General features: G+C 36.2%; 1 protein-coding gene and 1 pseudogene across 20 annotated transcripts in view; both read left to right on the top strand.

The window, feature by feature from the left end:
- Window positions 1–13,538, top strand: part of ZMYM1 (zinc finger MYM-type containing 1) — a 37,720-nt gene extending 24,182 nt beyond the window's left edge. For 9 of the 20 annotated variants that reach the window (XM_059046723.2, XM_059046731.2, XM_059046749.2 and 6 more), the window contains 3 exons: window positions 625–762; window positions 947–984; window positions 1,336–4,416. In XM_059046723.2, the coding sequence (XP_058902706.1) occupies window positions 625–762; window positions 947–984; window positions 1,336–3,642 (2,483 nt within the window). In that variant the 3' untranslated portion in view covers window positions 3,643–4,416. Of the gene's footprint in view, window positions 1–624; window positions 763–946; window positions 985–1,335; window positions 4,417–12,540 lie in introns of those variants that run through there. The other 11 variants (XM_067011846.1, XM_067011843.1, XM_067011850.1 and 8 more) reach the window with 3 other exon arrangements.
- Window positions 13,539–16,052: 2,514 nt separating this feature from the next.
- On the top strand, window positions 16,053–16,495 carry LOC136792601 (ragulator complex protein LAMTOR3-like; annotated as a pseudogene).
- The last annotated feature ends 5,109 nt before the right edge of the window (window positions 16,496–21,604 follow it).

Below are 21,604 nucleotides of genomic sequence, written 5' to 3'. Positions count from 1 at the left end.
ACATTTTTCACATGGAATAGAGCTAGTCGGAAATACTTTGATGTTCACTAATAGAAAGGGACAGAGAATCCAGAGCCAACTGTGTATTCTATCAAAGAGCCTCATATAGGACCAGTGATGCTAATTTCATAGACGGTGGAATGAATGATTCCCCCGGGGGTTGTGCATCATGCAGACTGGCTTATTATAGGAATCTCTTTAATACTAGCTTAGACACCAACTCAGCTCCATCCATATTGAGTTTATGAATCCTGGAATGATTAGAAATGATATCCATTAGGAGATTGTATAGCAGTATTCTTCATGGGTAATTTCACAGTAAAGATTTGCTTGACAGTTCAAGCAAATAGTATGCAAGGACTGATAAATTGCGTACAAAGGTAAAAGATATAAAATGATGGGAAATGTAAATTATCTGTTTAATGTTGATATTAATCTTATCCTAAAGAACCTGGATATTCCTAAGCCCTAATAAAAATTACTCCAATACCCTAATACCTAATACTCTAATACTTAAAGCAATTATTGATATTTGTGTTATTCGTTGAAACACTTGTAATTAAACAGTGCTTTCTGATTGATTGATTCTGCTTGGTTTATAAGATATCTTTTAATTTTTATCAGTAAATGTTTCCATGGTGCATGATGCTTCAACAGATCTCCTTTCTCCAAAGAAAGAAACAACTCCAGTTATAAGCAATATAGTGTCATTGGCAGATACTCATGAAGCCCTGCCTGTCATGAACTCTGATGTATTACAAGGTAAAAATTGATGTGAATTTGTTTGACATGTACACTGTTTTGCCATACTTGATTAGAATATAGAATCTGTCTTTATTCTAAGTTTTCTTTTGGTTGCCTAATATGAAATAAGCAATTATATAGTTAATGATGCTGTTTTATAGATTATGGTATAAGATCTAGAATTCATGCTTTATTTTAACAGGTACAGTTTCTTCAGTAACAGCAAATGTCGTTGAGGATGTAAGTTTTATTCTTAATTGTTTTTGCTACTGTCTTTTTTTAAGCTTTCTTTTTTAAACATATTGTCCATGTGTGTATTTGAGCATATTCATTCCTGATTTGATCATAGAGCTCAAAAATGTAGAGCAATAAACACCTTTTTTTATTCACGTTCAGTTTCCCAAATCTCACGTTTGACTTGAAATTATTAATAAGAATACTAAGTTATAAATAATTGTTAATGTTTCCCCCTAGTGGAGCTCATACTGTAACTCACCAATTGATTTTTTCTATTAGAATGGATATGTTCGATATTTTAATTGATTATTTGAAAACTGTTCAAAGAATGTTATTTTGTCATTTTCTCCCAAGATTTCTAAGACTTCACCCAGTGAATCAAGTAATGGTGTTGCTAATAGTAATGTGGAACAGCCAAGCCTTTCACCATCTTCATCAGTACTCAGTCAGCATACAGCCGGCTCCAGTATAGAAGTACAGAAAGATCATGTGTCAAACCAAGATGGTACAAACAGTATGAAATCAATGAAAATAAGTGATGGACTACGTCACCCAAAATTTACATCCAAAGTACAAAAAATTAAAGGTAAATCACGAAGTATTAAAAAATCTTGGTGTTCAAATTTTCAGCAGTTAGAAAACAGTATTAAAAAGGATGTGATATTCTGTTATTCATGTCAGTTGTTCTGCCAAAAAAAATTTAGCTATGGAGGAGAGTCATTTGCAGCCCAAGGAATTTCCAGTTGGAAAAAAACTCTGGAAAAATTCAGAAAGCATGAAAAAAGTGAAATGCATTCAAAGTCATTGCAATTTTGGAGGGAATACCAGTTTTGTGATGAAGCCGTTAATGACAGTTTATCTAATCATTCAAAACAGATTGAGGGAAATAAAAAGTACCTAAAGCTTATAATTGAAAATATTTTATTTCTTGGAAAGCAGTGTTTACTCTTAAGAGGAAATGACCAGTCTGTTTCATCTGTGAATAAAGGCAATTTTTTAGAATTGTTAGAAATCCGAGCAAAAGATAAAGGAGAAGAAATATTTCGACTTACGAATTCACAAGTTGACTTCTACAATAGTACACAAATTCAAAATGATATTATTGAAATAATAAAGACTGAAATGTTACAGGATATTGTAAATGAGATCAATGTCTCCTCAGCTTTTTCAATAATATGTGATGAAACAACTGATAGTGCCACTAAAGGACAATTCTCAATTTGTGTAAGATACCCACAGAAAACATCAAAGGCTATATTAATTAAAGAAAGATTTTTGGGTTTCATAGATGTTGAAGAGATGACTGGGACCAGCTTACACAGGAGTATTAAAACTTACCTGCATCAAATTGGAGTTGATTTGGATAAAATACGAGGCCAGGCCTATAATAGCACCAGTAATTGGAGGGGAAAATTTAATAAAATTGCAGCAGAATTCAAGAAGGAAGAGCCAAGAGCTTTATACCTGCATTGTTATGCACATTTTTTGGATTTAGCAGTGATTAGGTTTTGCAAAGAAGTAAAAGAGCTCCGAAGTGCTCTAAATACTCTCAGTTCTTTGTTCAATACTATTCATGGGGAAATGTCTGTAAATTTTCAAAACATTTATAAGCTAAGTCAAAACAAAACATGCAAGAAACATACATCACAATCATGTTGGACAGTCCATGATCGTACGTTACTATCTGTGATTGAGGGTCTTCCAGAGGTTATTGAAACACTGGAAGTTCTATCAAGCCATTCTTCAAATACAAGTTTAGCTGATGAATTGAGTGATTTGTTGGCATTGGTTTCCAAATTTGAATTTATCTTTTCTTTGAAATTTCTTTATCGAGTACTAAGTGTTACAGGAATTCTTTCCAAAGAGCTTCAAAGTGACACCATAGACATTTTTTCTTTGTCTTCAAAAATAGAAGCAATTTTGGAATGTTTATCATCTGAAAGAAATGATACTTATTTCAAAACTATCTGGGATGGAGCAGAGGAAATATGTCAAAAAATAACCTGTAAAGGTTTTGAAGTTGAAAGGCCTTCATTTCAGAAAAGAAGAAAAATTCAGAAAACAATAGATCCTAGCAATTCAGACAGTATGTTTTTTCCTACCTCAACAGAAGAACAATATAAAATTAATATTTATTACCAAGGCTTGGATACTATATTACAAAATTTAAAATTGTGTTTTTCAGAGTTTGATTATTGTAAAATGAAGCAGATTTCAGAACTGTTACTTAAATGGAATGAACCGTTAAATGAAACAACAGCTAAAGATGTCCAAGAATTTTATAAACTTGATGCAGACATCATCCCAGAACTTAGATTTTATCGGCAATATGCAAAGCTCAACTTTGTCCTAGATTATGATTGCATCAGCTTCAGCAATCTTGGCCATTTGTTTATTCAGCATGGTCTTCACAATAATATTCCTTGCATATCAATGCTATTATATATTGCTTTGTCTTGGCCAGTTACTTCAGCAAGCGTTGAAAATTCATTTTCTACACTGTCTCGTCTTAAAACATATTTATGTCATACCAGGGGACAAGAAAAGCTTAGTGGCTTAGCCCTAATGGCTGTTGAGCAGGAATTGGTAAATAAACTGATGGAACCTGAAAGACTCAATGGAACTGTGGAAAAGTTTATCCTACAGGTGAAAGAAATATAATACTTGCTAACTTGAATTTACCTGAAAGAATTTTGTATTTCTGTTGGATATCAGTTTTTATTTCAAATTTTTGTCTTTTCAGAAAAAAAGTTTTTTCATCAGAACATGTAACATTCACTTGGTTCAAAATTCATGACACAGAATGATACACAGTGGAAAGTCTCCTTCCCTTTTTTTAGTACCCAGTTTCCCCTCCCAGAAGTATTATCTGTTTTTTAAATATCCTTCTGGAGATACTTAATCATAAATGTACTGTGCAGTGCACATTGTTCTTCAACTTGCTGTTTTCATTTAACATGATTTTTTGAGATTGTCGCATATCAGTACATAGAGTTTCTTGATTCTTTTTTTAATAACTGCATAAGATTTAATTGTATGGATGTACCATAATATATTGGAGCAGTCCCTACTGACAAATGTTTTCTTTCCAGTCTTTTACTATTGCAAATAATGCTGCATTTAATAACCTTGTACATAGGTCATGTTGCACATTAGTGAGTTGCTGTCAGATAAAATTTTAAACTGAAGTTATTAGGTCAGAAGATTTGTACAGGGCTTCCCTGGTGGCGCAGTGGTTGAGAATCCGCCTGCCGATGCAGGGGACGCGGGTTCGTGCCCCGGTCCGGGAAGATCCCACATGCCGCAGAGCAGCTGGGCCCGTGAGCCATGGCCGCTGAGCCTGCGCGTCCGGAGCCTACGCTCCGCAATGGGAGAGGCCACAACAGTGAGAGGCCCGTGTACCACAAAAAAAAAAAAAAAAAAAAAAAAAAAGAAGATTTGTACATTTTTATTTTTCATAGATATTGGCAAATTGCTTTCTATAAGGATTGTATCATTTTATACTCCTACCAACGATGTGTGAGAGTTCCTATTTCCTCGAATCTTTACAAAGTATTAACAAACATTTTGATCTTTGCCAGTCTGTTAGTTGAATAATGATATGTTAATCTCTGTGGAGATTAAATCTCAATAGAATTTTTTATTTTCACTTAAGAATAAGGTTGCGTATCTGCTTGAGCCATTTGTATTTCCTTTTCTGTGAAATCTCATATATTAAACATTAAAACTCTAAATTTTGCTGTGGTTTTGGTTGACTTAGCTGGATGACACAATAGGAATTCCTAGTCTACTTTATGAAAATATGACTGTTTTTCAAATAATTCTGAAAGAAAGAACTCTTTCTGTCTTAAAACTTTAGAAAAGTTTAGATAACAAGGGAAATGTGTTCCTCAAAGATCTGAAAGAATTTAGTGGTAGATATATCTGAGTCTGGTTTTCTTTTATAACTTGTAATTTTTCTAGAAAGAGCATCTATTTCATTGAGTCCTTTCAAATGAATTTGCTTAGAGTTGTAGAAAGTATTCTCTTAATTTCTTCTATATACCTATACTTGCTTTCTTCATTGATCTTCTATATACATTTTCTTTCTTGATTAGGCTAAAACTAGTGATTTATTTTACTTAGTTGGTTTCCATACACATTCTTAGGTTTATTTATCAATTCTACTCTACTTTTTAATTATGGTTGATTTTTAACATATAAAAATAAAAGGACATAACAATTAACATTTAGTCCTATTAAATCCTAACATTTTGCCATGCTCCAGATTTTTATTTCAGAAATAAAATATTATAGATTGGGTTAAAGCTCCCTTGCAAATCTTTTCCTGAGAATATTTCTGTTTTTCCCCAGAGGCAATGATTATTTGGTGTGCATCATTCCATGCATATATAATTTTATACTTAATACACAGCCTTGTTGCACATGATTGTAAACTTTATATAAAACTTTAAGTTGCATTGTGCTTATCTTTCTGCAATTTGCTTTCTTTCACTCAGTGTTGTTTGAGATTTATATGTGGATTTCTAGTTCATTTATTCTAATTGCTGAATTCCATTATATGAGTATACAAGTTCATCCTTTATTTATTTATTTATTTATTTTTTGTGTGTGCTGAAATTTTTTTTTAACATCTTTATTGGAATATAATTGCTTTACAATGGTGTGTTTCTTTTGTATAACAAAGTAAATCAGCTATACATACACATATATCCCCATATCTCCTCCCTCTTGTGTCTCCCTCCCACCCTCTCTATCCCACCCATCTAGGGTGGACATCCTTTATTTAAATGGATATTTTATATGTCTTGATTTTGCATTTTTATAATATTCCAGTGATCCTTTTTTTTATGTGGTATGCACATTCAACAAATATTTATTGAGCAAGTACAATATACCTGATGCTATTCTAGCTGCTTGAGATCCAGCAGAGAATAAAATAAGGCCTTGACTTCGATGAAACTTGGCTTTCTAATGTGGAAATCCAAGAAAGATATTAGAGGAGGTTGCTTATCAACTCTTCATGTAGATAGATGATAATACGGAAAAGAATATTTGTATGCTTCATAGGATAAAAGATGAGGCTTTGAGAGCTGTGGCCACCTGAGGCTTTACCCTACTGGCCCACAAGTTGGGAAGGTCTGTTCTAAGGTACTTACTTGGAGGTGGACTTGATGAGCCAAGGCTATGTGCATCTTCCACTTTAATTAGACTTCTCAGTTATACCATTTTTCTACTCCCACCCACAATATCTGTGTCTGTTGTTCCACATCCTTGCCAACATTTAATATTGTCATTTTACTCTTTTTAAAAAATTCATTGATTTCTACTTTAATAGAAGGCAGTTAATCTTCAGTATTCAATGCTAATTGCATACATTTTCGTTCTTTTCTGTTTGGTAATGGAAGTGCTTAACACTATGAACTTTCCTCTGAAGTGACATTTGCCTACCATGTGTTCTTCTCATTTTCATTATTTTCTAGCTATTCGCATTTGTGATTTCTATCTTACTATGGAAGCGGGAGTTAATTTCAAAAGGTTGGGTGGTTTTTTTCTTTCTTTTTTTTTTTTTTTTACTTTTTTAATAGTCTACTATAAAGCCAGTAAAATAAGAGCTAGACCTGAAAAAGAAAAAACTGATAACTACAGTAATTAAAACAGCTTTCCTGGGAATTTCCTGGTGGTCCAGTGGTTAGCATTCAGCACTTCCACTGCTGGGGGCCTGGGTTCAATCCCTGGTCGAGGAACTAAGATCCTGCAAGTGTGGCCAAAAAAAAAAACATACCAGCATTCTTTGTTGAATACCTACTATGTAACCTAGTACTTTTCTCAGTGCTTTATGTTATTTCACTTCTCACAAACTATTATTTTATGGAAGAAACTAAGACACAGAGGTTAAAGGTCACATAATTAGTGAATCTAGGATTTGTACCCAGGCAGTGTGACTCCATAGCTCATGCTTCTAATCACTGTGCGCTACTACCTTTTATATAAACTGTTATCACAGATATTCCTAAATAAAAAATTAACTACCAGAAGTACATTGAAGAATAGAAGATGACAGAAATAACAGTGTATTTTTTTAATCTCCCAAATCCCTTCATAAAAGCAAAAACCCATGCTTGGCATCTATAGCAAGTCTTCGTGACAAGGTATCCCCACAATCCCAAAATAAAATTAGATAGTGACAAACTCGAAAGCAACTGTAAAACCTGAGTAGTGCCATTTATCTGTATGGAAGGTCATGGATGAAAATCAGTGGGACGTCTGATGGCCTTGAGAATAGATCTCCCAAATCAACAGGTTTCCACTGGAAAGCATGGCCGGGCAATTTGAAAACTGCAGCCAAAAAGTGAAGGTTCCTGGAGATGCCAATTTGCAGGTGAGTTTAAGGGGACTGTGCTAAATTCCAAATTTGTTGGAGTAGTCTAGGTCCTTATGAGCTCTTGAAACTAACAAATGTAAGCTTCATTCCAAAACAAAACCCTTTCAAGGAAAAACTGCTGGCTGTATACACCAAATTCTGCAGGACAGGGACAATAGAGTCAAAGGAAAGACAATGTATAGTGTGAAGTGAGGGAGAGAAGCAAAGGAAGCAGATCTCAGAACTAGGTCATTTATTTTAGTCACTTTGTGAAAATAATAGTATTTCATGAACCTTGAAGATGGAAAAGTTAATACAGTCTCAAAAGTACAGGTAAATGTTTCACTTAAAACTTAGCAACAGAAAATAATAGTGAAATATGATACAAAATTATAAGAATATAGAACAGTAAATCCTTACAAAACAAAAACCTGTTTCAAATCAAACTAAAAGAAATTAAATGATAAAAGCTATAAAAACTATTAAACAATTAGAAAAACTCAGATGAGTGGATAAAAGAAAGGTTTAAAAAGATAAATGACAATTCAGGAAAGCATTAGAAATTAAAAGAAATAAAAGTCACTGTAAAAGTGAAAACTAATCTAGAAGGAACTCAAAAGTGAATAAACATAATTGATAATCTCTAAGAGAAATAGAGGGTGGAAATGGAAAGAAGGAAGATGTTTTAAATCAAGAGAAGAGTGATATCACATTGAAAACCTGATATCCATATAAATAGAGTCTGTGAAATCCAAAACAATGTAAAAGAGCAAATACTAAAAACTATGTGCCAGTTATTATGCTATTGTCTATGCACCCACCCCTCTATACTTGGCTTTGTGGTGATGGAATGCTGCACATTTCTGCTTTAGCTGGATTTATGTTAGCCTCTGCCAATAGGGGTCACTAGAGGGAGACTGCAAATCTGAAGGAAAGGATTTGTTCCATCCTGTGTACTTTCTGTGAGCTTTATGTCTGCTTGTGGTTCTTGTGAGCATTATGCCAGCTGCTGTTTTCATCCAGCACTTCCTTCCCTAGCAGCAGCTGAATCTGGTTGCAGTTTTTATTACACTTGCAGAAGCACTATGGTCATGCCTCCTCCTGTCAGAGACACCCGCAGCCCCTCTTCAGGGATCTAGGTCTTAGGCCCAAGCTCAGAGACCAGCACCAGCATCATCCCTCCTCAGAGGTGTAACTTCCAGCTCCATGAGGCCCCTCTAAATTTAAATTCCTATCTCCTTTCTTTGTTCTCTTATCTCAGGATATTAGCTGCTACCTCCATGATATCTTGATGTTCTCTTTATCCTTTCAGTAACTTAGTTAACTTTATACGTAATATGTTTTTACATTCTCTCTTCAGATAACTAGTATGGCTTCTGCTTTCTGACTGAACCCTGGCTGATACACTGAATTCAAGAGTACTTGCTTGAAATTAGAAAGACTTTATGTATTGAAAAGACACACTGCACCTAGGAACACTGACCTAGAATGGTCAGTACTGAGTAATGGCCTAAAAAAAGAATGAAGAAATTTATACAGGGTTTTTTGAAGAAAAAGTCCTTTGAGAGTCCATGCTAAAAGAAAAAGCACGTATAGGGAAGGTAAATCCGATTATTTTCACACTTTTCCATAATGACACTCTATGCCAAAAGACAATGAAGTAATATGAACTTAGGATTTTATATCCAACGAAATGGACTTTCAAGCGTAAAAGTCACAGGCTATCATCAATATGCAAATTCGTGGAACATTGTTTCCATGACCCCTACCTGAGGAATGTATTAGAATAAGGATCAGATAACCAGATTGAGAGGTATTGATGTAAAGCATGGTAAAGTTTTACAAGTATTAAATGACAAAATTAAAATATTACCTTGTTTAATTAATGCAATCTAGGCAATGATCATCAATGGCTGCTAACATCACTAATACAGCCAGACACTGTGTACTTCCTAATGGACATATTCACCAGCTGAGATACGCATCCTTCTCAGAGGTCTGAATTTCAGTTCAACAGGACTCTTCTTCCAGGCTTCTAAGTATTAATAATTCCAACTTCTCTTTTTTCTCCCAGTCCTAGCAGCTTCCTACAGTTGCTGCTGCTGTAATACCTTAGTGCTCTAGCCTTTCTAGTTCTATAGTTCAAATAACATGTGGTTCCAGTCTCCTGACTGGACTTTGACTGATATAGCACTACCTATGAAGTAATCTTGCCAAATAATTTGATCTTAAATCTTATCAAGACCCTAGATTTAGCTGCTTGTTTTCTGGAACTACAGGGGGTCAGAGGAACATATTAACATCAATGGGATTAACCAGCAAAATCCAAATCCTAGGAGACTGCACAAGATAAACAAAAAACTTTAACAAAAACTTAAGGAAAAAATAGGATGGCAGAGCATCCTATAGATTAAAGGAGAAGTAGGAGTCATGTCAATGAATTGCAGTGTGTAAACCATGTTTAGATCTTTAAGCAACTGTGAACAATGGATATTTGTAATGACATTGTGGTTATGTGTTTTTTTTAAAGTCACTTTTAGGGGCTTCCCTGGTGGTGCAGTGATTAAGAATCTGCCTGCCGAGGCAGGGGGTACAGGTTCGAGCCCTGGTCCGGGAAGATCCCACATGCCACGGAGCAACTAAGCCCGTGCGCCACAATTAATGAGCCTGCGTTCTAGAGCCCGTGAGCCACAACTACTGAGCCTGCGTGCCACACCTACTGAAGCCCGCCTGCTTAGAGCCCATGCTCTGCACCAAAGAGAAACCACTGCAATGAGAAGCCCACACACTGCAACGAAGAGTAGCCCTCTCACCACAACTAGAGAAAGCCTGGGTGCAGCAACAAAGACCCAACGCAGCCAATAAATAAATAAAAAGTCACTTTTAGACAAAAATACTTCAGGCATTAGTGGTTGAAATTACATGAAATCTGGGGCTTCAAAATAATAACGGGAGAGGGGGTGTATGTGAGGGTCAAGATGAAACAAGATTGGCCATGATTTCATAGTTGTTGAATCTAGGTGATAGGTACATAGGGATTCATTGTATTGTTACTCAGCTTTTTTTTTTTTTTTTTTTTTTTTTTGATTGCATTGGGTCTCCATTGCTGCGCACAGGCTTTCTCTAATTGTGGTGAGCGGGGGCTACTCTTCATTGCAGTGAGCGGGCTTCTCCTTGCAGTGGCTTTTGTTGCGGAGCATGGGGTTTTGGTGCACGGGCTTCAGTAGTTGTGTCTCACGGGCTCTAGAGCCACAGGCTCAGTAGCTGTGGCGCACAGGCTTAGTTGCTCCGCGGCACGTGGGATCTTCCTGGACCAAGGCTCGAACCCGTGTCCCCTGCATTGGCAGGCGGATTCTTAACCACTGCGCCACCAGGGAAGTCCCTGTTACTCAGCTTTTACATGTGAAGTTTTCTATTATAAAATTTTTTTTTAATGATGAACTATTACCCGTTGCAGTTCATGTCAAGAATGTAAAGGTGTTTCAATATTAGGAAATTTATTTATGAAATGCAACAAAATATATCAAATTAAGAAAATGATATCAATATATACAATAAAAGCATTGATAAAGCTTTAACTTTCGTGCCTGATTTTTAAAACCTTGGTAAAATTAGAATAAAAGTGTTTTTCTGTTGACAAATGTTGGTAATATATTTATTAATGTGCATGTATAGACCTAGCCAACAGTATGTATAACATCGTGCTTAAAGGTGAAATATTAGGAGCACTACCACAAAAGTATCAGAAACAAGCCATAGATACTATCAGCCATCTTACATAACACTTTTAAATTAAGATATTTTTAGATAATTGTAGGTTTACATAAAGTAGCAAGAAATAATGCAGAAAGACCTCATCGTTCACCCAGCTTCCCCCTATGGTAACATCTTGCATAACTATAATACAGTATCACAACAGGAATTTAAACATCGATACAATACACTGATCTTATTCAGATTCACCAGTTTTACATGTACTCACGTGTACTTGTATTTGCTTTTATGCAGTTTTATCATGTATGGATTTATGTAATCACCACTATAGTCAAGATACAAAACAATTCCATCAACACAGTGATCCCTTGTGACACAAGTACACCAACCTTCCTCTCTCCCTTCTATCCCTAACCATTGGCAACTACAAACCTGTACTCCATCATCTCTATAATTTTGTCTTTTCAAGAATGAATGGAATCATACAGCATATAGCCTTTTGGGACTGCTTTTTTCACTCAGCATAATACCCTTAAAATCTACCCAAGTTGTTAACGTGTCTCAATAGTCCACTCCTGTTTGTCCCTGAGTAATGATATTGATGTACTTGTTTAACAGTTCACGCTTTGAAGGACATTTGGATTTTTTCCAGTTTTAGGCTGTTACAAATAAAGCTGCTATGAACATTTGTATACATGATTTTTGTGTAAACATAAATTTTTATTTTTTTAGTCTAAATGCCCAAGAGTACCATTGCTGGATTGAATGGTAATTACATGTTTAGTTTTCTATAAAACAAAAAAAAAACAAAACTGCCAAACTATTTTCCAAAGTGGCTGTACCATTTTACCTTCCACCAGCAATGTATGAGCGATCCAGATTCTCTGCATCCCTTGCAACATTTGATGTCACTACTTTTTATTTTAGCCATTCTGATAGGTGTGTAGTTATATCCCACTGGAGATTAGATAGATAGATAGATGATAGATAGATAGATATACCCCCATTAATTTGCATTTCTCTTAAGGTAATGATGTTGGGAATATTTCCATGTGGTTATTTGCCATCCTCTTTGGTGGAGGAGTTGGCCTCAGCTAGAAATACGGACAGTTCATCCATTATAACAGAAGAAAAGGAATATGTAGGTACAGGGACTTCCCTGGTGGTCCAGTGGGTAAGACTCCACTCCTAAAGCAGGGGGCTGGGGTTTGATCCCTGGTCAGGGAACTGGATCCCACATGCATGCTACAACTAAGAGTCCGCATGCTGCAACTATGAGCCCAGATGCCACAACTAAAGATCCTGCATGCTGCAACAAAGATCCCTCATGATGCAACTGAGACCCGGCACAGTCAAAATGAATAAGTAAATAATTTTTTTTAAAAAAAAGGAATATGTAGGTACAGATGTAGGTAGGTGGGGAGATATGACTGTAGAAGCTTGTGAAAGTTCTGAGTGTTTCTATTTTCTCAATGAAACAGAAAAGATCTTCTGAAAATGAGGATGAAAGAAGAGGCATTGGAGCTTTGAAGAAAGAAGATATGGCATGAAATAGAATTTAATAAAGACGAAAATCGTGTGATTGCTGGACAGCAAAATGGGATCCCTGGAGATCAGTAAGCAGACTTTACAGATAGTCAATGTATATGGATTAGACAGAGAATTGAATTTTATCATTATTTTGATTTTTGCCAGATGAGTTCAATTAAGCAAAAGGCAGAGGAGTTAGAATGTATGCAATGCCAAATTAAACATCAGTATTAAGTATCTACCATTTTATTGAGTGATTACCATCTACTAGGAACGTTAAAAAGTAGCAAAGTATTGAAAGTAAACTTCTTATCTCATCCATTCTTATATCGGAAATGGTGTTAACTCTTCATTCTGCTCCCTCTTAAGGCAGGCCAAATCTTCTAGGGAGATGGCAAGGGCAATAAGCACGCTGAAAAATGTTTCTGGATTACTACAATCCCAGGCCAGCTCACATGGGACAGTGGTAGAGTGAGCCTCCCTGTGAGCCTCCTTGCCCCTTTAGTTCAATGTTTTCTTCATATACAGTGATATCTACAAAATAGCAAACAGTCAAAACAAGGTGGGTATACAATTACGTGCTTTATTAATTACAATGACATTACTTGAGTCTTCAGGAGAAGCAGCACAGCTACAATACCCTGAAAGTTCTCCAACACGTATGTTTAAATTTATATATGCATACAAAACCAAAAGCCCTCTCTTCTTGTTCTCTTGTTTGACTCCACCTGAGTTTCCACCAGTATGTCTCTTGATAGAAGTCTATACCAGCTCCATGGTCTACCCACTTTCATGCCCCAAAGAGACCTTTGCTTTTACACCCATCTTGTTTTATTACCTTTATTAGTATCTGCTCAGTTCTTCCTTAATACTAGTTATAATGTTAGTTTTCCTCCAAATATGTGGAAGCTATATTTTGCTTTTTAATAAAAAGTATGCCCCCCCAAAATATATATGTGTGTGTGTATAATCGGTTGCTTCTGTTTCTCTGAAGAACCTAAGATGTATATACTTATTCCACTAAAGAAAATGAGTCCATAGAAAACCAAAGATAATCTTTTCTTTAGAAAAAAAAAAAACTACTGGAACTCATATAAAGCAATGAAATTTAAAATATGACATTTATGAAGGAATGGATAGTTCACTGGGCCAGGTATATAAAGAAATCTAGTATATGATGAAGACAGCTGAACTAGTGAAGGCAATTTTGATTAAGTGACTGAAGCAATTCAAACTAGCTTAAGCAAACAGATTACTTCAGTGAATTGTGAAGTTGAATTCAGGTAGAACTGGAAGCCATGCAAATGATGTCACCACAGCACTTTCTTTTTATCTATTTATCATGCTCTTCTATATTGGTTTCATTTTCAAAGAGTTCTCTCTGAGGTAGAAGAAGATGACCAAAGTGAAGCCTGACCTTTTGCCTTTCTCCATGGTGCCATTACTTAGTCAATAAGGCTGATGGTTCCAGAGGAATATGAACTCAGGAAAAGAATAGATAGCTGAGGAGCATAAACTATTGAAGAAATGCAATAAATTGACTAAACTACAGAACAAGAAGATATAAAGAAATATCCCGAACAAAAAATTTAAATATACATAATGAATAGCCTCAAAAAGATAAGGGATAATATTGAAAACATGAAGCAAGAGTAAGAGTTATAGAGGGAAACTAAATGCTGGTATAAAAGTTCGAATAACTGAAATAAAGAACATACTCCAATAAAAATTTTTTAAAAGAAATAAAGAACAGAAACAGTAAGGTGAAGAAAATAAGAGAATATACAAAAAAAAGAGAAAAGAATCTAAACGTTTAACTAAAAAAAATCAACACAAAAGAAGACAGTAATGGGAATTCCTTGGCAGTCCAGTGGTTAAGACTTGGTGCTTTCACTCCGATGGGCCCAGGTTCAATCCCACAAGCCAGCCATGTGGCAAGGCAGAAAAAAAAGACAGTAATTCAGGAAATGAGGGATGAAAAAGCTATAAGGCATACAGAAAACAAATAACAAAATGACAGAAGTAGGTCCCTCTGTATCAGTAACTACTTTAAATATAGTTTAAACTCTCCAATCAAAAGACTGATTGACAGAATGAATTTTAAAAACTATGATCCAACAAACAAGGACAGCACTACTGTATAATACAGGAAACTCTACTCAATATCTTGTAATAACCTATTATGGAAGAAAATGTAAAACAAATATATACATATATATATAACCGAATCACTTTGCTGTACACCTGAAACTAACACAGCATTGTAAATCAACTATATTTAAATTAAAAACATTTTTTTAATGATCCAGACTCAGAGATATAGAGAACAGGCATGTGGTTGCCAAGGGGGAGAGGGGTAGGGAAAGGAAGGATTGGGAGCTTGGGATTAACAGATGCAAACTATTATATATAAGATGGATAAACAACAAGGTCCTACCATATAGTACAGGGAACTATATTCAATATCCTGCGATAAACCATAATGGAAAAGAATATGAAAAAGCGTATATATGTAAAACTGAATCACTTTGCTGTACAGCAGAAATTGACACATTGTAAATTGACTATACTTTAATAAAAATTTTTAAAATAATAAAAATAAACATGATCCAACTATATGCTGTCTATGAAAGACTCACTTTATTTTATTTCTATTTTTATTTTCTTTTATTTTTGGTTGCATTGGGTCTTCGTTGCTGTCCATGGGATTGCTCTGGTTACAGCGAGCGGGGGCCATTCTTTGTTGAGGTGCAAGGGCTTCCCATTGCAGTGGCTTCTCCTGTTGGGAGCACGGGCTCTAGGCATGCGGGCCTCAGTAGCTGTGGCATGCTGGCTCAGTAGTTGTGGCTCATGGGCTTAGTTACACCACGGCATGTGGTATCTTCCTGGGCCAGGGCTCGAACCCGTGTCCCCTGCATTGGAAGGCAGATTCTTAACCACTGTGCCACCAGGGAAGCCCAAGACTCACTTTAGATCCAAAGAGACAAAAAGGCTGAAGTGGAAGAATGGAAAAGAGAGATTCCACAGAAATAGTAACCAAAAGAGAACAACTGAATATATATTATCAGACAAAATAGACTTTTTTTTAAAGGTTACAAGAGACAAGGACATTATACGTTAATAAAAAGGTCAAATATAGGTGACTTCCCTGGCAGTGCAGGGGTTAAGACTCCACACTTCCATTGCAGGGGGCACAGGTTCCATCCCTGGACAGGGAAATAAGATCTAACATGCTGCAAAGCACAGCCTAAAAAAAAAAAAAAAAAAAAAAAAGGTCAAATATAGCAAGAAGATAACAATTATAAAAATTATGCATATTATAATAGATTATCAAACTATATGAAGCAAAAAATTGGCAGAATTAAAGGGAGGAGTAGACAGTTCTTAATAATAGTTGGAGAGAGAAACTGGCAGCCTGGAAACCCAGGCATGGAGACATCCTGCCAGGAGGAAGGGGTTCATTATGGCGGATGACCTAAAACAATTCCTGTCTAAAAAATTACCAAGTGTTGAGGGGCTCCATGCTGTTGTGTCAGATAGAGTGCCTGTCATTAAAGTGGCCAATGATAATGCTCCAGAGCATGCCCCGAGACCTGGTTATCTACTTTTGCCCTTGTAACACACCATGGGAGCAAACTTGGACTTTCAAAAAATAAAATTATCATCTGTTACTATTGGGTTGGCCAAAATTTCGTTCAGGTTTTTCCATAACATCTTATGGAAAAATCCGAACTAACTTTTTGGCCAATCCAATATAACACCTACCAGGCAGTTCAATTCAATCATCTACCTTTGGTGGTGAGTTTCATAGCCAGCAGCAATGCCAATATAGGACTAATTGTCAGCCTAGAAAAGGAACTTGCTCCGTTATTTGAAGAACTGAGACAAGTTGTGGAGGTTTCTTAATCTGACAGTGGTTTCAATGTATATCTTATCTTCATTATATCAGACACAATATCAATCCAGCAATCTATAGACCACAAGAATACTTGTATCCATGTACTCAAGAAAGGGCCCCTTTTTCCACCTTACACTAAAACAAGAGCCTATAGATAGAATTCATGGACAGATTGATATCTTTTCTTGTGTAGGGTCTTTTCTTATTTAGTGAGATCTGGGGATACCACAGAAGTAGTTCAATCTATCACAGCTCCCATGGAGTTAGTCCAGTCACCAAATATGTATGAGATTCTATTCAGTGGGTCAGAATCAGAATGATAATTTGGGGACTTCCCTAGCGGTCCAGTGGTTAAGAGTCTGCTCTTCCAAAGCAGAGGGTGCAGGTTCGATCCCTGGTCGGGGAACTCAGATCCCACATGCCGCAGGATGCAGCCAAAAAATTTTTTAAATAAAAAAATTTTTTAAATCATACTTTGATCCATGTGACCCATGAAGTGTTCCCTATTGTACAATACACCAGGCCTGCAGAATGAAGCAGACTCTTTTTCTTATTGTGAATAATGAAGACATATTTTTCTTCATATTATTTTCTTTGTGTTGAATGTGAGAAAGATAAAATGGCTTAGTAAAAGTAATAAAATCAGTACAAACCTAACTTTCTTTGTATATATTATTTTGCAGTATAGGTGAGTATTACTAATTGATTTGATTCTTCCCAGAGGGTGCTACTCTTTAATGGAAATGAGAATGATAGCTAATAGTTTTTTCTTCCACTCTGCCTTCTATAATCAATCAGTGTTTTCTTCATGTTTTTGTATTCTTTATAAAATTTAGATGTGATTCATTATTGAATTCTGTTTCCAATGTCAGTATGTATGTAAACATGATAGTATAGCCCCTTTTTTCCTACATGAACATAAATCAAATAGTATTTTTAAAAGTAAAGTTTGAGCACTATATAGGTTTTCCCCCTCAGATTGTTTTCAAAAGTTTAAAGACTATAATTAACTTAATTTCTCTTTCAACCACATGAATGAGTAGTGAATGTTTCTTGTCAGGTTTGGAGATTGTATTTCCTAGCATAAACTGTCAATTGGAAAATAAACCTCATCCATGAGCTTAAAAATAATAATAATAATAATAGTTGGAGACTTCAATACCCTACTCACAATAATGGATAGAACAACCACAAAGAAGATAATAAGGAAATAGAAGACTTGAACAACACAATAAATCAACTAGAGCTAACAGACATAAACAGAACATTTTATGCCACAATAAAATATACATTCTTCTCAAGTTCAGGTAGGACACTCTCCAGGACAGACCATGTGTTAGGCCACAATTAAGTCTCAGTAGATCTAAGAAGATAGATATCTTCTCTGACCACCATGGGATGAAGTTAGAAATCAATAACAGAAGGAAACCTGGAAAATACACAAAGCTACAGTAATCAAAACAGTGTGGTATTAGCACAAAGACAAACATATAAAACAATGAAATTGAATAGGGAGTCCAGAAATAAACTCTCACTTATACGGAAAAATGATTTGCAGCAAGAGTTTGAAGACCATTCAAAGGGGAAAAGACAGTATTTTCAATAAATGGTGCTAAGAATACTGAATATATATGTATAAAATAATGAAGTTGGACTCTTACCTAGCACCATCAAAAAAAATTATAACAAAATGGGGGGAACTTCCCTGGTGGTGCAGTGGTTAAGAATCCACCTGCCAGTGCAGGGGACACAGGTTTGATACCTATTCCAGGAAAATCCCACATGCAGCAGAGAAACTAAGCCTGTGTGCCACAACTACAGAGCCTGTGCACCACAACTACTGAAGCCCATGCACTCTAGGGCCCGAGTGTTGCAACTACTAAGCCTGCATGCTGCAACTACTGAAGCCTGCGTACCTCGAGCGCATGTTCTGCAACAAGAGAAGCTACCACAGTGAGAAGCCCGAGCACCACAATGAAGAGTAGCACCTGCTCTCCACAACTGGAGAAAGCCCACACCCAGCAACAAAGACCCAACACAGCCAATTAATTAATTAATTTTTAAAAATGAAAAAAAAAAGGGGACTTCCCTGGTGGTCCAGTGGGTAAGACTCCACACTCCCAATGCATGGGGCACAGGTTCGATCCCTAGTTGAGGAACTAGATCCCACATGCATGCTGCAACTAAGAGTCCACATGCCACAACTAAGAAGTCCACATGCTGCAATTAAAGTTCTCACATGCTGCAACTAAACATGCCACAACAAAGATCCCACATGCCACAACTAAGACACAGTGCAGCCTAAATAAATAAATAAGTATTAAAAAATGAAAATGAATCCATGACCTAAATGTAAGACTTAAAACTTTAGAACTCTTAGAGGAAAACATTGGGCACAACTTTAGTACACTGGATTTGGTGATAATTTCTTGGATATGACACCAAATGTACAGGTTAAAAAAATATATATAGGCAAATTGGACTTCACAAAAATTTTTAAATCTTGTGTATCAAAAGACATTATCAGGCTTCCCTGGTGGCACAGTGGTTGAGAGTCCGCCTGCCAATGCAGGGGACATGGGTTCATGCTCCGGTCCAGGAAGATCCCACATGCCACGGAGTGGCTAGGCCCGTGAGCCATGGCTGCTGAGCCTGCACGTCCGGAGCCTGTGCTGCACAATGGGAGAGGCCACAACAGTGAGAGGCCCACATACCAAAAAAAAAAAAAAGAAAGAAAAAAAAGACATTATCAACAGAATAAAATAGCAATTAAGAGTGGGAAAAATATTTGCAATTCATATATCTGATAAAAGATTAATATTCAGAATATAGAGAACTCCTAAAACTCAACAACAACAAAAATAAAACAACCAAATTTTAAAATGAGCAAAGGTCTTAAATAGACATTTCTTTAAGAAGGTATACAAATGGCCCATAAGCACATGAAAAGATGCTCAGTATCACTAATCATTAGGGAAATGCACATCAAAACTACAATGAGGGCTTCCTTGGTGGCATAGTGGTTAAGAATCCTCCTGCCAATGCAGGGGACACAGGTTCAAGCCCTGGTCTGGGGAGGTCCCCACATGCTGTGCAGCAACTAAGCTCGTGTGCCACAACTACTGAGGCTGCATGCCACAACTACTGAAGCCCGTGGGCCTAGAGCCCGTGCTCCACAACAGGAGAAGCCACCACAATGAGAAGCCCACATGCATACCGCAATGAAGAGTAGCCCCCACTTGCCGCAACTAGAGAAAGCCCGTGTGCAGCAATGAAGACCCAACACAACCAAAAATAAATTAATTAAATAAATTTTTTTAAAAAACAAAAAACTACAATGAGAGGGAATTCCCTGGGGGTCCAGTGCTTAGGACTCTGAGCTTTCACTGCCGAGGGCCCAGCTTCAATCCCTGGTCAGGGAACTAAGATCCTGCAAACAGTGCAGCATGGCCAGAAACAAAAACAAAAACCTACAATGAGTCTAGCTTATACCTATTAGGATGGCTACTTTAAACAAACAGAAAGTAACAAATGTTGGCAAAGATGTGGAGAAACTGAAACCTTTGTGCACTGTTAGTGGGAATGTAAAATTGTACAGCCGTTATGAAAAACAGTATGACAGTTCCTCAAAAAGTTAAAAATAGAATTTCCATATGGTGCAGCAGTTCCATTTCTGGGTCGATACTCAAAAGAATTGAAAGCAGGACCTTGAGGAAATTCCCTGGCAGTTCAATGGTTAGGACTCCATGCTTTCACTGCCAAGGGCCAAGGTTCAGTCCCTGGTTGGGGAACTAAGATCCCACAAGCCATGAGGCACAGCCAAAAATATATTAAAAAAAAAAAAAAAAAAGCTCTACAAATAACAAATGCTGGAGAGGATGTGGAGAAAAGGGAACCCTCCTATACTGTTGGTGGGAATGTAAATTGGTACAGCCATTATGGAAAACAGTAGGGTAGTTTCTCAGAAAACTAATAATAGAACTACCATATGATCCAGCAACACCACTTCTGGGCATATATGCAGAAAAAACTCTAATCCCCAAAGATACATGCACCCCAATGTTCATAGCAGCACTGTTCATAATAGCCAAGACATGGAAACAGCATAAATGTCCATTGACAGATGAATGGGTAAAGAAGATGTGGTACATATATACAATGGAATATTACTCAGCCATAAAAAAGAACAAAATAATGCCATTTGCAGCAACATGGATGAAACTACAGATTATCATACTAAACGAAGTAAGACAGAAAGAGAAAGACAAATATCATATGATATCACTTACATGTAGCACCTAAAATATGACACAAATGAACCTATTTATGAAACAGGAACAGACTCACAGACGTAGAGAATAGACGTGTGGTTGCCAAAGGGGAGGGGGTTGGGGGGAGGGATGGATTGGGAGGTTGGGGATAGCAGATGTAAGCTATTATATATGGAATGGATAAACAGTAAGGTCCTACTGTATAGCACAGAGAACTATATTCAGTATTCTATGATAAACCATATGGAAAAGAATATTTTTTAAAAAGAATATATATATGTATATGCATAACTGAATCACTTTGCTGTGCAGAAGAAATTAACACATTTTAAATCAACTATACTTCAATTAAAAAATAAAAAATAAAAAAAGCTGGCATAGCTACATTAATATTCTAAAAATAGGGTTTATGATAAAAAACATGAATAAAAATAGAGAAGAAAAAAAATAGAGAAGGTTACTACATAATGATAATAATTTCAGTGCATCAGAAACACAGGACAATTCCAAACATATATGTTCTAAATTACATAGCCTTAAAATATTTGAAGAAAAAATACATACATTAACTGGAAAACATTAACAAATTCACCATTATACTCAGAGAATTAAACCTACCTATCTCAATTATGACAGGAAGAACAGACAAAAAAGTAAACCCTAGGAAATTTAAAGAATACAATTAGCAGGTTTGATTTATAGATATAAATAGAAGAGACTTCCCTGGTGGTCCAGTGGTTAAGAATCCACCTTCCAATGCAGGGGACATGGGTTTGATCCCTGGTCGGGAAACTAAGACCCCACATGCCACAGGGCAACTAAGCCTGCGCACCACAACTACTGAGC

This window comes from Kogia breviceps, chromosome 1 (assembly GCF_026419965.1).
Source record: "Kogia breviceps isolate mKogBre1 chromosome 1, mKogBre1 haplotype 1, whole genome shotgun sequence".
Taxonomy (NCBI): domain Eukaryota; kingdom Metazoa; phylum Chordata; class Mammalia; order Artiodactyla; family Physeteridae; genus Kogia; species Kogia breviceps.
Note: the sequence above shows the minus strand (reverse complement) of the source record. Positions and strands in the feature narration are given on the sequence as shown.